This window comes from Neophocaena asiaeorientalis, unplaced genomic scaffold (genome assembly GCF_003031525.2).
Source record: "Neophocaena asiaeorientalis asiaeorientalis breed wild unplaced genomic scaffold, Neophocaena_asiaeorientalis_V1.1 scaffold110, whole genome shotgun sequence".
NCBI lineage: Eukaryota > Metazoa > Chordata > Mammalia > Artiodactyla > Phocoenidae > Neophocaena > Neophocaena asiaeorientalis.
This window is the reverse complement of record NW_020175053.1, coordinates 6,249,458-6,260,626: the sequence shown is the minus strand read 5'-3', so window position 1 is coordinate 6,260,626 and position 11,169 is coordinate 6,249,458. Positions and strand designations below refer to the sequence as shown.

Sequence of the window (11,169 nt, the reverse complement as noted above, 5' to 3'; positions counted from 1 at the left end):
CCCGCCCCTCAGGCAAGCGGACAGCAGGGAGAGGCCAGGCCAGTCTCCTCGCAGGCACTCTGGCAGCCACGTGCAGGGTGGAGCTGAGCTGTTCTCTGGGTCCCAGGAACTGACCACGGCCATCAGGGGCTTTGAGTGGAGCCAATGTGGGCCCAGCTGTGGGTGAGGGATCACTAATGGTCACCACTTGGCCCCTGTCTGTGTGGCTACTGGAACAAGAGCCCTCCCCTCCTACGGAGCCACACATCCTGCCCAGGGCCACCTGGCACAGCTGTCTGGTCCTCTCTGGAGGCTGCTCTTGCTGGGCTGACAGCAGCAGGGGCCACGTCATGGTCCTGAGGACTGGAGTGGGCACTTGCCTTGGCACCCTCCCAGCTCCTGTTTCCAGTGGAAGCACAGAACTGGACGGAGGTTCAGATTTAAGAGTCTGCGAGGAGGCAGAACCACGCCCTTGGTCCTCCCCATCCACCTGCCTGGGCCTATGTCTGGGTCTGGGGCGGCCTTGAGCACTGGCCTCCAGGCCCCGCAGAAGCAGGTGGTGGGGGCGAAGGCAGAGTGCCCCCCACCAGGCTGAGCACTGAGGGTGGGGAGCCTCGCAAAGACGGGGAGACTTCCTGGGTCTGGTGTTTAAGCACATCTCTGCCCAGTCACTAGCTGGCCACTGAGCAGAGACCTCAGTAGCCTCACAGGACACAGAATAAAAAGTTTACAAAATTGGTCCAGAAAAATCACCCAACAGACAAGCAGCAATAAACAAAATCCCTAAGTGGAGGGAGATCCTAGCTTCCAGAGTGAACATGTCATTTTATTTGAAATGATCACTTTTCAGTAAAACATCACAAGACACGAGAAGAAACCAAAAAGGATGAACCCCACGCACTGCAGGTGGGGATGTAAACGGTGAGGCTGCCCCCCGCCCCGGGGGCCTGGGACCTCCACCCCCAGGTGTCTGCCCAGGAGAAGGGACAACTCGCATCCACATGGGCTCCCAGCAGCATCACTCATAACAAAGTGGAAACAACCCAGAGGTCCACCACGCAAGCGGACAACAGAATGTCACACCCACCGCGGAACATCACTCAGCCGTAAGCTGGTCAAAGAGGCCATGCATCTCATCCCACTGATGTGAAACGTCCAGAACAGGCAAATCCACAGAGACAGAGAGCAGGCTGCTGGGGCCGGGGGAGGGGGGCGGGAGTGACGGCTGATGGGGCCAGGGTTTCGCTCTGGGCAAATGAAACATTCTGAGATTCAGTAGTGGGACCGACGGGTGAACGACTCTGAATAAACTGGAACTCACTGGACTGTACCCTTTGAAAGGGTGCATTTTATGGTATGTGAGTTTCACATCAACTAAAGAATAAGATTTGGGTTTGGGGGAGGAGGAACCAGGCTTAAGTCCCAAAGACTCCAACATTCTGAGGCTAAAAAGGAGGAATCAACAAAGGAGATAGAGGAGAAGTGATGTGGGGACAGGAAGAGGGCAGGCGGGGGCCGGCCCAGCAGCTGAGTCGCTCTCGGGACTCAGCCAAGTGGGGATGTGGGAACCTGGCTCAGCAGAGGGCACTCGAGAGCACGGGCAGTGGAAAGTGGCAGCTGTGAGCACAGGGCCACTTGGAGGACAGGGGCGAGTGGGAGGTGCATGTCACCAGACCATGAACGGGGTGGGGGGTTGGGGGCTCCTGAGGACACTCACGTGCGTGGGGTACCTCGGCCGCCCTCCGGTGGCGATGACAATGTGGTCGGCCGAAAGCAGAGTCTGAGAAGAAACCGAGAAAGCCACAGTCACCCAGGTCACCTGCAGTCCCCATTTGAGGGCTCCACCAGCTTCCCCATCACAGCCTCTGCCCTGCAGTGTGGACCCTGTGGCAGCAGCCCCAGACACTGGCAGGAGAGCCTCTAAGTCCAAGCACTTCACAGTTTACACAGCACTGCACGGGTGGTAAGGTCTCCTGGAATCCCCGCAAACCCCTGCAGGGCTGCAGCCGCCCGAGCAGCGGGCAGCCTGGCGTGGTCACTTCCTCCTTCACAAAGAATTAGACTGGCCTCAGCCCAGAGGAACGTCGTATCAATCCCAGCAGCGCTGATCTCCAAGGACAGCACTGAGACCGAGCAGAGCTGAGGTCCACCCGCTTGGGCCACAGACTGACCCACGGACTGGCCCGTGCTGCCCCAGGGACCCCGGGAGGAGGGCGCTCACCTCTTCCCCACCTTTTGAGACACCACAAACCATGTGTGGGTTGACAAAGCTGGCCTTGAAGTTAAAGTACTTCACTTTTCTGCAAAATAAAAATAGGATGTTCAAACATTTCCTCTGCAAATGAGGCATCACCTCAGGATTAAATGGGGAGCACTAGGCAGATGGCTACAATGTGAGCTCGGGCCACCCACGGCTCACGAGGGGCAAAAGGAGTGTGCGGACCCGCATGGGGCGCTGCTGCTGTCTCCCCAGGGTTCCTCGGTACGTGGTGACCACAGCTGCCATGCAGGGGTGTCTTAAGGGCCCAAGCTCAGCCCTGGTGTGTGAGGATGGAGGTGGCCGGGCCTCCCCCGAGGTCAGTCTTGTCACCTGGACACCCTCCACCATGAAGGGGAGGCCCCCACATGCACCCAGTTACCCTCCCCCCAAAACACCCATGGACCTCCTGCTGGTGAGGGGGGTGCCCAGCAGGGAGGGGACAGTGAGGATAACAGGCACTGCGAGGGGCGAGGGTGGCCGGGCTTTCTAACCCGGGTCTCACGCCTCCTCCTCCTGGGGAGTCCTCATGTGCCCCAGGACCCGCCCAGAGCCTAGCGCGGCGTCAATACCTGTCCTGCAGCTGGACCCGGTGCCCCCAGTTCAGGGACTTCACGTGGTTTTGAACGGCTTCTGCCATTTTCCCCCTGTTGACACAAAGCACGATGCTTAAAGCCACCACACAAGTATCAGCTGTGGGTCCCGCCACAGATTATTAGAGGCAAACAGCCCTTAACAGAAATGCCCAGAGGCAGAGGGGTTTCTCAAGGTGGTAAAGGTGATGTCTGTCCCCACGGCTGCCGCCCCCGGGCCAGGTTTGGGGCTTCAGACCGAGGGGCTCCAAGCGGACCATGCGCCACCCGCCAGGCCTGAAGCACTGCAGCCTTTGGGCCGAGCGTCCTTCCAGGGGTGTCCTGGGCACCGTGGGGCAAGTGGCAGCGTCTCAGGCTCCACCCAGGGGATGTGCAACCCCCACTGTGGAGATCACCAAAAACGTCTCTAGACTTTGCCCACTGCTGGGGGCCCAGAGGTGCCCCCAGGTGAGAATCGCGCCCACAGCTCCTGCGAGGCTGATGGGATCGGCCGTCCCCCACGCGCCCTCACCAGTCGTGCGGGGGCTGGGCCACCTTCCAGCCGTAGTGGGAGGCGTCGTGGATCATGCCCCCTAGCAGCGCCGCCTGGTGCATCAGCTTCTTGGGGATGCAGCCGACGTTCACGCAGGTGCCGCCAAGGCCCCACCGGGTGCCTGGGGAGGTGGGAAGAGCACACAGGGTTCAGGTGTGCCAGGCCAGCCCTGCTCTATAGCTGTTTCCAATTCCTTTTAGTTGCTTTAACTCCAATGCGGCCCAGGTGAACCTGCCGTGTGGACGCGCCGGCTGCGGTTGCATTCAGACTTGGTTTAAATGAGGAGGATGAGGAACCTACAGTGATGGCAGCTTCCCCGAGAAGCAGGACGCTGTCCGGAGACTGGGCAGCAGTCCAGGGCTCAGCCACCCTCTGTATGTGACCCCCCACCTTCCCCAGGACACGTGGCTCCCGGCAGGGGCTGCCTACCTCGGGGGGAAGGCTCCACGTAGTCCACCACGGCCACCTTCTTCCCCAGCTGAGCGGCTGGAAGGACCAGAGAAACAGGCAGGTGAGTACAACCAGGGACTAATTCAAGGTCGGGGACCCCAGGAGCCCATGAGGCCCAGAGGAGGCTGGGGAAGGACCAGGCCAGCAGCTGCCCATGAGTTATGCAGCCAGGTCTCCCACTGCCTCTGCTCCCAGCTATGCTGCCCCTAGATGGGCACACCGACCTCTTCCTGACCGCAGGCTCTGCACCACCCACCAGAGCAGTGCTGGGATGCGCCACCCGCCCCCTCCCTCAACCTGGTTGCAGGTCCAGCACAGGCCCAGGGCCCACCCCAAGCACACTCCCTGGAGGCATCACAGGGAGGCCCCTGGCTCGCTCCCCAGGCCCTCCCTTACTCCTCTCTTCCCCAGACACCATGTGGGGTGGCCCTCGGTCTACGCTGGTCAGAGCCCCCAGGTGGACGTTTGCTGCCTCCTCTCAGGGTGAGGAAATGGAAGCTCGGAGGTCAAATGGCAGGTTCAGGTCAGCCAGGACCCAAGACCAGGACTCCAAACTGCACCCCTGCCTGGAGCCCCCAGCTATCAGCAGGCTCCCCCAGCCACAAGCCCCAGGTTCTGAGGCCAGGACTAATCACGGGCTTCCTGCTGGCTCGCCTGTGGCACTGCATCAGCCAGCCCTGGTCCCTGGCCGTGACGGCCCCAAGGGCACGCCCCACTTGTATGTCACGAGCCCACGAGTGTTTGAAACACTACAGAACATGCTTGATTCATGGCTACCAGCTACCAAGATTAGAACCAAATTTTAGAAGTCTTCATTAATAAAACCATTTCATTCAACTGAATTAAGATGGGATCCCAGTGCTTGATTTGAAGTCTCCGGCCAAGGGGACACCTCAGACACCTCAGCCCGGTTCCCAGGTCTGATCAGGATGGAGCAACAAGGACCAGAGTTAGCCTCCTGCTCAAAATAACCAAAAATCCTGACAAAATACGCGAAATAAGGGTTTCAAGAAACTGAATAAACGAAAACAAAGGCCAGCGATCTCTGAGAGACAGGAAAGGGACGAGGTGAGCCCCGCGACCAGAGAGTCTGCAGGACACAGCATGGAGGGGGCCCAGCAGGCTCTCGGGCTGAGAGTTCCTGGGACAGACGAGAGAGAGGGGAAAGTACCTAAGGCCGGGACAGTGCTGCTCCCAGAAGCCAGCCTGGAGAAACGTTAACTCCTGGAGCACTGGGTGAGCATTAGGAAGGTCATGCCTCAGCAGTTGAGAATAATTAGCCCGACTGGGCACAGCGCCAGAGCGCCTACCAAATCATAAGCACAAGTCTCAAAAAGATCCAACTGTCTGTAGCTACATCCCAGAACGTGCTCAGAAATATTTCTAGGAAGATAAAAATATCCAGAAACCAGCAAGGTAAAGTCCAAAGTGTCTGGCACTCAAACAAAAATTACCAGGCACGCCAAGAAGCAGGAAAATACAGCCCTTAAAGGGAAAAATAGTCAATGGAAACTGACCAAGAACTGACACCAAAGTCAGAATTAGTGGGAAAAAAAGTAAAACAGGTGTTTTAACTGTATTCCACATGTTCAAAAAGTCAAGAAGTAACATGGAAGATAGAAAAAAGGACCCAAGTTGAACTGTAGAGATGAATACTGCACCGAGTGGGGTTCATGGTCAAGTAGACATCTCACACTCTTTTATTAGTGAATTTGAAAACAGGAATAGAAACTATCCACAATGGCAAGAGCTCTCATGAGCTCTGGGACAACCCAGAGCTGCCAGATGCTCAAGTCCCTTACAGAAAACGGGTGTGGCATCTGCAGTAACCTTTACCTTAAATCATCTCTAGATTATAACACCTAATACAACGTTAACACTGTGTAAGTAGTTGTAGATACAGTGTAAATGATAAATAGTTGCCAGTATGCGGCAAGTTCAAGTTTTGCTTTTTGGAATTTTTTAAAAAATATTTTTTTGATCTGTGGTTGGTTGAATCTGTGAATGTGGAGCCTGTGGATACAGAGGGCCAGCTGTACTGTTCCCTTGAATTCTATACTCAGAGAAAATATCTTTTTAAAATGAAGGCAGAGTAAAGATGTCTTCAGACTCACAAAAGCTGAAAGAATTTATAACCCCTAGAGCCACACGACAAGAAATGTTCACGGACGTCCTTCCAGTAGGAGGAAAATGATGCCGGGTGGAAATTCAGATCCATAGAAAGGAACGGAAGCCCCAGAAATGACAACCACATGGGCAGATGTGTTAGCTTTTTCCTTATCACTGAAATCTCTTCAGAAGGTCAATATTTAGGGACTTCCCTGGTGGTGCGGTGGTTAAGACTCTGCACTCCCAATGCAGGGGGCCCAGGTTCGGTCCCTGGTCGGGGAACTAGATCCCACGTGCATGCTGCAACTAAGAGTTTGCGTGCCACAACTAGGGAGCTGGCGAGCCACAACTAAGGAGCCCTCCTGCCACAACTAAGACCCAATGCAACCAAATAAATATATAAAAATAAAAACAAAAAAAATCAGTATAAAAAAAAGATCACTGTTTAAACAAAAATTGTACAATGTGCTGTGGGGTTTGTAACATGTAGAAGTGGAACGTGACTGGTGGGAGTGTGTCACCTGAAGGGGGACCGTGACATGGAAAGGTGCATGTCTCAAACCCGGAGGCAATGACCTCACCACGTCTGCACGTTAATCCACAATGTACCAAAGGCCTAAATGTAAGAACTGAAGCTGTGAGGCTCTCAGAAGAAAACAGGCCTAAGTCTTTGTGTCCTTGGATCGGGATGCTGTTTCTTGGATGCGACACCAAAAGCACAAGAAACAACAGATCAACTGACTTCATCAAAATTAAACACTTTTGTGCTACAAAGGACACCATCAAGAAAGTGACAAGATGACCCCCAGGATGGGAGAAAGTGATTGAGAATTATGCATCTGATACGGATCTAATATCCAGAATATACGTGTGTGTGTATTCTCATAACTCAATAATGAAAAGACAACCGAACTTAAAAATGGGCAAAGGTTCTAAATAGACATTTCTCCATAAATATAGAAATGGCCAATAAACACATGAAAAGATGCTCCATTAACCATGAGGGAAATATAAGTCAACCACAATGAGATACCACTTACTTCCCACCTACTTAGGATGGGCTACGATAGAAAAGACAGTAACAGGTGCTGACGAGGATGTGGAGAAATTCGAACCCCACACTTCCTAGTGGGAATATAAAATGGTGCAGACACTTTGGAAAATAGTCTGGCAGCTCCTCCAAAGGTTAAACCTTGAGCTACCCTATCACCCAGCAATTCCACTCCTGGGAATCTGCCCAAGGGAAATAAAAGCACACGTCCATACAAAACCTGCAGGAATGTTCAGAGCAGCATTACTCATAACTGCCCCAAGCAGAAATAACCCAAACATCCACCAGCGGACAAGTGGATAAACAAAATGTGATTCATCCACACTATTCAGCCCTAAAAAAGGAACGAAGTACTAACACAGGCTGTATCACAGATGAACACTAAAAACATCATGCTGAGGGAGAGCAAAACCACACTTTTCTATGAAACATCCAGAACACAGGCCAGTCCATAGAGGCGGAAAGGAAACTAGTGGTAGCTTGGTGCTGAGGAGGGGAGGGAGACAGGTGACTACCAGTGGGTACAGAGTACCTGGGGGTGATGAGATGTTCTGAAATTGGTGGTGGTGATGGTTGCACAACTGTGAATATAAAATCCACTGAGATAGGCAGTTTAAATGAATGATCTGTATGGTGTGTGACTTGTACCTCAGTAAAGCTGGGGTTTTTTTGTTTGTTTGTTTGTTTGTTTTTTTGCGGTATGCAGCCTCTCACTGTTGTGGCCTCTCCCATTGCGGAGCACAGGCTCCGGACGTGCAGGCTCAGTGGCCACGGCTCACGGGCCCAGCCACTCCGCGGTATGTGGGATCTTCCCAGACCGGGGCACGAACCCATGTCCCCTGCATTGGCAGGCAGACTCTCAGCCACGGCACCACCAGGGAAGCCCAGTAAAGCTGTTTTAAAAATATGAAACACTAGGGATAAATCTGACATAAGATGTGGAAGACCTGTATATTGAAATGACAAAATATTGCTGAAAGAAATGAAAAAATACCTAAATGAGAGATACACCACATGACCCAGCTGTTCCACTTTTAGGAGATTATCCAAGAGATTTAAAACACACATCCACACAAAGACACACACACACACACACACACACACACAAATGTTCATAGCAGCACTGTTCACAACAGCCAAAAACTGGAACAACCCAATCCACAGGCGAATGAACCAACCAAACGTGGTCTAGACATACAGTGGAATACTTATCAGTAATGAAAAGGCGTGAACTCTAGATACACACAGCAACACAGATGAATCTCCAAATAATTGTGCTTGGTGGGAGAAGCTCGGAAAGTAAGAATACACACAGCATGATTTCACTTAGACAGAATTTTAGAAAATGCAAACTAATCTACAATGAGAAAAGGCAGATCAGTGGTTGTCTGGGGTTGCAGCGGGGAGGAGTGGGCCAACTGCAGAGACAATGCATTCAGCTCGTGGCTGCTCAGGGGGATCCCCACCCAGCCCGGAGAGCACCACTGCCCTCCCCAGGGGACCCGGAAGCCCGGAGGCCCTGCCATGCTGGCGGGATGCAGGACACAGGACACGTACCTTCCTTGGCACAGGCTAGGCCGCCGGATCCCCCGCCAATCACCAGGAGGTCATAGCATTGCCGCCCTGCAGGGGTGAGGGGGAGACTTTGAGAAGGAAGGACCAGGAGCAGCCTGGGGCGCGATCCCAGGAGGCCACAGTTTCCAATGTGGTACAGGGTCAAGGACGAAGTCCCATCCTGTGATGGTATGGGGTGACCACACATCCCCCAGCAGGCAGGAGGCAATGACGGGGTGCATGTTGTCTGCCCAGATCCCGAGACTAAGCAGGTGAGGCTGGCAGGGGTGTAGTCCCCACCTCCCCACATCAGGAAGGTAATTGAACTGGCAGGACTGCCCTGAACTCAACTTCACCCAACGTTCTAGTAGACACGGGATTAAAACGTTTGTCTTGACTCCACCTGTCTTTCAGTTGTAAAGGTCACCCTCTGTCACCAGTGAGGGAGAACAAGGGAGGCCCCTGCATTGGGCAACACGGCCTGGCCTCTCTCAGTGCCCGGCAGGGCCTGGGAGGACAGCGGCTCTGAAACGCCTCTGGGTTCCTTGGAGGCCATTTGCACCCTCCACCCCTGCCCCCGGCATACAGGCCGCTGGAGTCCTTCCTCCCTGCAGAAGCCGCTATCCGTCTCCTGTAAATGCTGGCACAGAAGGCAGGCCAGAGACGACTGAAGCAGGGGGACGGCAAGGGCAGGTGTGTCCTTAGGTGTGGCCAACCTGTGAGAGCCCCGAGCTGGGGACCCTCAGCACCAGGCTCCGGCCTGCTCCCCGTGGAGGGAGGAAGAAATAACAGAAGATCATCAGGACGTGGGGAGGGAGGCGGGGAGGTCAAGGCAGCTAGGGGCTGCATCCGGGTGCTCTCTCATATCCGCTGCTCAGGGAGGCTCTGACCAGGAGAATATCCCTACCTTCCATGGCAGATGCCCATCCCTCCTGCCGCCACTACAGGGTCTCGGCTGTGTCACCCCACAGCCCCACTCTATCAGGCAGAGGGCAGCGCGAGCAGCTGGCTGTGTGGTTTGTGGGCTTATCTTTGGCGGTGGGCTCTCTCCACATGCACGCCCAGCAGCCCTCTCTGTCTGATAAGCACTTGGCAGAGGCCTCCATGGGGCCTCTGTAGGCTCCACTGCAGGATATCTGCCTTTAAACACCTGGGGGGTCTGGGTAGCCTGTGGAGGAGGAAGGACTCTGAAGGACCCCAAGACAGGCAGGGCGGGTGCCGCCCTTAGGGTGTCAGCTGGGGACGCACCCATGCACTCTATGGGGTACCCTGGGGCACCTCACAGCCTGGCTCCCTTCCCCGCATGCAGGGGCTCAGCCGGGAAGGTGTGTCTGCCCCTGTGTCCTGAGCCCACCCTCTTCTGATTTTCTGCTCCTCCCTGAACTCAGCGGCTGGTACGGGGCCTGAAAAGAGCGGAGCCCCGCCAGGACGGCGAGGCCTCGGGAACAGCATTCTGGGGAGGTGGAGGCCCCCGTGAACCCACAGGCCGCTGGCCACCTCGGGAGCCACCTGCGGGAGCGTCCGCATAGCTGTCCCCCCTGCTCGCTCTCTGCTGGCAGCAGGGGTTAGGGGACAGGTGACACCAGCATTATGGTCACTCTGGCTCCTGTTCAGGGGCCACTTCTGCCACCCCCCTGCCTGGATGGGGCAGGCATGTTCCTATCAGGAGCTCCGGGGCTGAAGTGGAGGCTGAGGCTCAAAATCAGACCCTGCTGACTAGGTGTTGGCACCGTCCCCCAGGCCCTACTGGCTCCTCCTCACCCTGGCCCTCGGGGTCCCCCTTCTGCCCTTGAGCGTGGGGGCAGAACTCTGGGTGCATGGCCTCCTGCCAGCCTGCATGGTCTGGGCTGTCACAGCAGCTGCAGCATGAGGGCTGAGGGCTTTAATCGTGAAGGTCCTGCCTGACACATGCAGCAAGGGGGGCCCAGGGGCCAGCAAAGCCACCAAGAGCAGCCCTCCGTCCCCACCTCAGGAGCTGGTGACCGCCTCCCCAGACTCTGCAGGGCTACCTAGCCCTGCTCCCCAAGGCCAGGGTGGCACACAGCTGGCCAGGGCTGCCAATATTCCTCCCACAGCACCCTATCCGTGAAGGAGCCCTCCCCCTGTCCCTGCTCCAGCACCTCAGCACTCACTCCCTGTGGGGCAGTCCAGGGGTAGGGTCTGGGGGATGGTCCCTGCAGGGATGTGGTGGGGAGCATGTTGTCATGCGTGGGACCGGCCACATTATGGTGGCAGATATGGTGGCACTGTGGCCAGCTCTGGGGGAGCCCCCCAACCGGGAACCACCACCCCACCCCACCCCATACACGCCCTGTGTGCCCAGCCGGTGCTGAGGACCCTAGCAGGCCCAGCACTTGCGGTCATCGGATTGCTGTCTGGTTTGGTCCATGACCCTTGGTGGCTCCAGGAGGACCAGCAGTGTGCTCCGCTCCCCCATGGCACCCAGAGCGCAGACCGCCGGACTCAGCGTCCCCTCCTTGATTCCCTGAACGTGCGTCTATTGAGCACCTGCTGTGTGCGCCCACGGGGCCTTGGGGAGGAGGTGGGAGGTCTGGCTAGTGGGGTGCGCAGGGCGCGAAACCTGGTGACCTCGGGAGATGAGCCACCGTCGGGACCACAGGTAATGCTGGGCCGGGGGATCGGG

General features: G+C 55.8%; 1 protein-coding gene across 9 annotated transcripts in view; it reads right to left on the bottom strand.

Moving 5' to 3' along the window:
* Nucleotides 1-9,529, bottom strand: part of TXNRD2 (thioredoxin reductase 2) — a 33,877-nt gene extending 24,348 nt beyond the window's left edge. For 4 of the 9 annotated variants that reach the window (XM_024763790.1, XM_024763791.1, XM_024763787.1 and 1 more), the window contains exons 1-6: nucleotides 8,529-8,850; nucleotides 3,791-3,847; nucleotides 3,341-3,482; nucleotides 2,809-2,883; nucleotides 2,201-2,279; nucleotides 1,697-1,759 (exon numbers count right to left, since the gene is read on the bottom strand). In XM_024763790.1, the coding sequence (XP_024619558.1) occupies nucleotides 1,697-1,759; nucleotides 2,201-2,279; nucleotides 2,809-2,883; nucleotides 3,341-3,482; nucleotides 3,791-3,847; nucleotides 8,529-8,835 (723 nt within the window). In that variant the 5' untranslated portion in view covers nucleotides 8,836-8,850. Of the gene's footprint in view, nucleotides 1-1,696; nucleotides 1,760-2,200; nucleotides 2,280-2,808; nucleotides 2,884-3,340; nucleotides 3,483-3,790; nucleotides 3,848-8,528; nucleotides 8,851-9,432 lie in introns of those variants that run through there. The other 5 variants (XM_024763793.1, XM_024763795.1, XM_024763794.1 and 2 more) reach the window with 5 other exon arrangements.
* Nucleotides 9,530-11,169: the final 1,640 nt, after the last annotated feature.